Genomic DNA, 6,000 nt, shown 5'->3' with positions numbered 1-6,000 from the left:
TTAGGTGACATTCAATACCGCCTTGCAAACTCTTGCGTGCATCTAGCTGATCTAAGGTACAATCATTAGTCCAACAGTTTAACAAGAGAGTTTCTATTCGACAAATTCAGGTATGTTTATCCCCGTTTCGCTATGTTTGCTTCCATTTAACCTCTCTAGGGTCGGCGGGACGAAATCGTCCCACCTACTCAACAGCCAGTTGAATCCCGTGGCGCGTTATTCAAATACCTTATAAATGCTATTACTTCAATTTCTCAAACATATGACTATTTTACACCATTTTAAAGACAAGACTCTCGTTAATCTAACCACACTGTCCGATTTCAAAAAGGCTTTACAACGAAAGCAAAACATTAGATTATGTCAGCAGAGTGCCAAGCCAGAAATAATCAGACACCCATTTTTCAAGCTAGCATATAATGTCACATAAATCCAAACCACAGCTAAATGCAGCACTAACCTTTGATGATCTTCATCAGATGACAACCCTAGGACATTATGTTATACAATACATGCATGTTTTGTTCAATCAAGTTCATATTTATATCAAAAACCAGCTTTTTACATTAGCATGTGATGTTCAGAACTAGCATACACCCCGCAAACTTCCGGTGAATTTACTAAATTACTCACGATAAACGTTCACAAAAAACATAACAATTATTTTAAGAATTATAGATATAGAACTCCTCTATGCACTCGCTATGTCCGATTTTAAAATAGCTTTTCGGTGAAAGCACATTTTGCAATATTCTGAGTAGATAGCCCGGCATCACAGGGCTAGCTATTTAGACACCCAGCAAGTTTAGCACTCACCAAAATCAGATTTACTATAAGAAAAATGTTATTACCTTTGCTGTTCTTCATCAGAATGCACTCCCAGGACTTCTACTTCAATAACAAATGTTGGTTTGGTCCAAAATAATCCATCGTTATATCCGAATAGCGGTGTTTTGTTCGTGCGTTCCAGACACTATCCGAAATGGTAAAGAAGTGTCGCGCGCATGGCGCAATTCGTGACAATAAAATTCTAAATATTCCATTACCGTACTTCGAAGCATGTCAACCGCTGTTTAAAATCAATTTTTACGCCATTTTTCTCGTAGAAAAGCGATAATATTCCGACAGGGAATCTCCTTTTCGGCAAACAGAGGAAAAAATCACAAAGGCGGGGGCGGTCGGGTCACGCGCATAAGCCCAGAGTCCCTTGATCGGCCACTTGAGAAAGGCGATAATGTGTTTCAGCCTGGGGCTGGAATGACGACATTCTGTTTTTTCCCGGGCTCTGAGAGCCTATGGAAGACGTGGGAAGTGTCACGTTAGAGCAGAGATCCTTAGTAAAAGATAGAGATGGAAAAGAAGTTCAAGAAATGGTCAGACAGGCCATTTCCTGTAAAAGAATCTCTCAGGTTTTGACCTGCCATTTGAGTTCTGTTATACTCACAGACACCATTCAAACAGTTTTAGAAACTTTAGGGTGTTTTCTATCCATATGTAATAAGTATATGCATATTCTAGTTACTGGGTAGGAGTGGTAACCAGATTAAATCGGGTATGTTTTTTATCCAGCCGTGTCAATACTGCCCCCTAGCCCTAACAGGTTAAAATCAATTTTTATGCCATTTTTCTCGTAAAAAAGCGATAATATTCCGACCGGGAATCTGTGTTTAGGTTCAAAGACGAAAGAAAATAAAAGCATGGGATCCCCTCGTGCACGCGCCTCCGCCCATTGTCCTCTGATAGAGCACTTGCCAAAAGCGCTAATGTGTTTCAGCCTGGGGCTGGAATTACATCATTCAGCTTTTTCCCGCCTTCTGAGAGCCTATGGGAGCCGTAGGAAGTGTCACGTTACAGCAAAGATCCTCAGTCTTCAATAAACAGAGACAAGAAGCTCAAGGAATGGTCAGACAGGCCACTTCCTATACAGAATCTTCTCAGGTTTTTGCCTGCCATATGAGTTCTGTTATACTCACAGACACCATTCAAACAGTTTTAGAAACTTTAGGGTGTTTTCTATCCAAAGCCAATAATTATATGCATATTCTAGTTTCTGGACAGTAGTAATAACCAGATTAAATCGGGTACGTTTTTTATCCGCCGTGTAAATACTGCCCCCTACCCCCAACAGGTTAAGAAATGTTTGTCAACAGAATCGGCGGAATGAATAACACCCCTGGTCACGCATAAACACAGTTCACATTCATAGCAGCCACGTTGCATTCCTTCTCACATCTATGCGCTCTCCTCTCACCTTTTTCCTTCGTTTGTGGACTTTAATGCACAACACATCAGCTGTATGTGACCAGGCGTAAAAACCTTTCCAAGCCAAACCGCCACACACATCCTACATCGTTGTCACAATATGTGACCGACCGGTTCAAATCAGTCTTATGTAGCATTTTAAATTGTATTTTTTACATTGGATAAAAATAGAGTCTCAGCTCCAAAATTCTATATCATACACTAGAGTTGAGGAACAATGAGAAAGCAATTTTGCTTTGAATGTTGCTAAACTTGTAAACTACTTTTGAGAAAATGGCCTTTGAATGTTTTGGTACTACTACTGGAGAGCCCTTTGTTGTCTACACCCAGAGCGTTGATGACTGCAACTGTGCTGTCAGTAAATTCAAAGCGTTTCGCTCTCGGAGCGTTCAGAGAGCACACTGGATGCTCTGGCCAATGAGTAGGGTTGATCCGAACGTTATGACCTCACAACAGCAGTCAAGCACTCAAGCTAAATGGCTAACATTGGCTAGCTAGCTAGCTACTTCCAGACAAAAATGAGAACACCCCACTCTGACCATTTTACTCGCTCTAGCAGAGCTGGTAAGGCTGTTTTCATGTTATCCAGAGCATTGGTGACTGAAACTGTGCTGCTGGCAACAATTTACTTACTGTACTCTTTTTTGCCGACTTTTACTGACACCCGCCATATTCAACGGGTGTTGAAGGTTCGTAAATTCATCAGTTATTCTACACTCTGGCACACTCAGATGAGAGTATTTTGTTAAGACATGTAGCTAGCTAGCTAGCTAAACAATGAACCATAATCCCAACTCATGATGTTAATACCCTGCATGAATCTGCAGGTAGCTAACCAACCAGGTTCAATGTTCGCTAGCTAACAATAGTCTATAACTAGTCAAGCAAATGGCTCTGAGATAAGAATAATAAGATCATACACATAACATTAGCTAGCAAGCCAGCCAGCCAGCTAACGTTAGCTAGCTAACGGTACACTTTAACTTGAAATGAAACCCCTTCCTGTCAAAATTGGAAATGTGTAATATCTGAAAATGTAGCTAGCTATACTATCTTACCCATATACATCATGGATGGGCCCGTCTCCTGTCAGATGCAGGGTTTTTCTCCATCTCCTTAGCTACTGTATCATACTCAAATTCCACTCATTTCAAAACTTGACATACACGTAATTTTAGCTAGCGAGCCAGCCAGCTAACATTAGCTAGCTAACAGTACACGTTAACTTGACATTAGGCTTATGCTGTTTTACAACACAATACATTTAAAAAATATATGCGTTAGACAGGATTACCTAGAAATACTAACCAGCTCAAATAGACAGAAGTGTGCTATATGGCAGACCAATCCAAACTCATCTCTCGGCAAGTCCAGCCCACTCGTTATCTCAGCCAATCATTACTAGAGGGAAGGTTGCAGACTTTTTCTGTGGCTAAACCAACTAGGCACGTAATTTAACAATTGTATTCGTATTTCCAGATGGCATACAAGTTTGTTAGTAAGGCAAATGAAATTCACATGTTCCAGAAGGAATTTCTGCCAAAAACCGCATTTTGATAAAAAATAAAAGTTTACGTTCAAACGGCTCCCCTAGTGACCCGCGACATACGCCTAGTTTCCTGAAACGAGTCACATATTAGCTAAAGTAACATCATAGTCAACATAGCTAATAGAACTACTAGTAACACATTAGTAAACCCGCTACAATCATGCAGTAACGTTACAGTGTATAGTCGTAGCAGTTTAACAGTTACACCGGCAGGCCCCAGTGGCAATACATTAGTTAAACCAAAAGCTTACCTTGACTTGGAAGAGTTCCAGTGTTGTGTTAGATAGTCATAGCCAGCTAGCTAACATAGCATCCCTCTGTTTAAGCAGGGTGTTTGAGTAGGCTAAACTAGCTTGCTGCATTTTCTAGCTAAGTAAGTGAAAGTGAAAAAAAATGACAATCTCTATCTCTCTCTTGCCTCTGCTTCATTTTGGAAGAATTTAAAATGTGTTCAGTTAAGTTCGAAAGTTATGTTCAACTGTTCATAACTGTTCTTTCTCTCTCTTTAAGTTAACTACTCACTGCAGTTTATGCACTGCTGTGTTAGCTAGCTGTATCTTGTGCTTTCAGTACTAGATTCATTATTTGATCATTTGATTGGGTGAACAACATGTCAATTCATGCTGCAGGAGCTCTGATAGGTTGGAGGTACATCCTCCAGAAGTTGTCATAATTACTGTGTCAGTCTATGGAAGGAGGTGAGAACCATGAGCCTCCTAGGTTTTGTATTGAAGTCAATGTACCCAGAGGAGGACAGAAGCTAGCTGTCCTCCGGCTACACCATGGTGCTACCCTACAGAGAACTGTTGAGGCTACTGTAGACCTTCATTGCAAAACAGTGTGTTTTAATAAATGAATTCGTGAATTTATTTCGTATAGTTTTATCTAAAAAGGCTAACTTTTTAAAAATGTTTTACAATTTTTATTTTTATATGACATTCATTGAGGATTTCTCCCCTTCTTCCTCTGAGGAGCCTCCACTGGTGTGTGTGTGTGTGTGTGTGTGTGTGTGTGTGTGTGTGTGTGTGTGTGTGTGTGTGTGTGTGTGTGTGTGTGTGTGTGTGTGTGTGTGTGTGTGTGTGTGTGTGTGTGTGTGTGCGTGTACATACATTCTCACGTGTGTGTGTGTTTCAGCAGGCAGGCCGGGGGTCCAGGAGGAGATCATTCATAACCTGGACTACTGTGACATCCTGGTGCTGGGGGAGGAGCTGAGGCCAGAGCAGGAGAGTCTCCAGCTGCAACGTAGCACCCTGCTGGGGAAACACCTGGACGCCACCAACTCCACCTCCGGCATGTCTATATACGGTAAGTTACCATGGAAACATCTAACTTCCTGACCTCTAATCCCTATCTAACCTCTGACTCCTACCCCAAATCCAACTCCACCTCTGGCATGTCTATATACGGTAAGTTACCATGGAAACATCTAACTTCCTGACCTCTAAGCCCTATCTAACCTCTGACTCCTACTCCAACTCCAACTCCACTTCTGGCATGCCTCCATCCATGTTACCATGCAAACACCTAACCATAACCCCTATCTTCCTCTATATCCATAACCCCTATCTTTGTTTATATCCATAACCCCTATCTTCGTTTATATCCTTCACCTCTCTAGGGTATGTGGGACGAAATCGTCCCACCTACTTAACAGCCAGTGGAATCCCGTGGCGCATTATTCAAATACCTAAGAAATGCTATTACTTCAATTTCTCAAACATATGACTATTTTACACCATTTTAAAGACAAGACTCGTTAATCTAACCACACTGTCCGATTTCAAAAAGGCTTTACAACGAAAGCAAAACATTAGATTATGTCAGCAGAGTACCCAGCCATAAATAATCAGACACCCATTTTTCAAGCTAGCATATAATGTCACATAAACCCAAACCACAGCTAAATGCAGCACTAACCTTTGATGATCTTCATCAGATGACAATCCTAGGACATTATGTTATACAATACATACATGTTTTGTTCAATCAAGTTCATATTTATATAAAAAAAACAGCTTTTTACATTAGCATGTGACGTTCAGAACTAGCATACCCACCGCAAACTTCTGGTGAATTTACTAAATTACTCACGATAAACGTTCACAAAAAACATAACAATTATTTTAACCTCTCTGGGCTAGGTGGGACGAATTCGTCCCACCTACGTAACAGCCAGTTGAATCCTGTGG

The 6,000-nt window shown here is 40.9% G+C and overlaps 1 protein-coding gene across 2 annotated transcripts in view; it reads left to right on the top strand.

The window, feature by feature from the left end:
- The window catches only part of LOC106613128 (calsyntenin-2), a 443,615-nt gene that overhangs the window by 418,377 nt on the left and 19,238 nt on the right, over positions 1–6,000 (top strand). The window contains exon 13 of one of the 2 annotated variants that reach the window (XM_014215083.3): positions 4,946–5,116. In XM_014215083.3, coding sequence (XP_014070558.2) covers positions 4,946–5,116 — 171 coding nt within the window. The remainder of the gene's footprint in view (positions 1–4,945; positions 5,117–6,000) is intronic. The other variant, XM_014215084.3, reaches the window with a different exon arrangement.

This window comes from Salmo salar, chromosome 09 (genome assembly GCF_965601325.2).
Source record: "Salmo salar chromosome 09, fSalSal1, whole genome shotgun sequence".
NCBI classification, from domain to species: domain Eukaryota; kingdom Metazoa; phylum Chordata; class Actinopteri; order Salmoniformes; family Salmonidae; genus Salmo; species Salmo salar.
The sequence above is the reverse complement of the archived record's forward strand: the minus strand, read 5'-3'. Positions and strand labels throughout refer to the sequence as shown.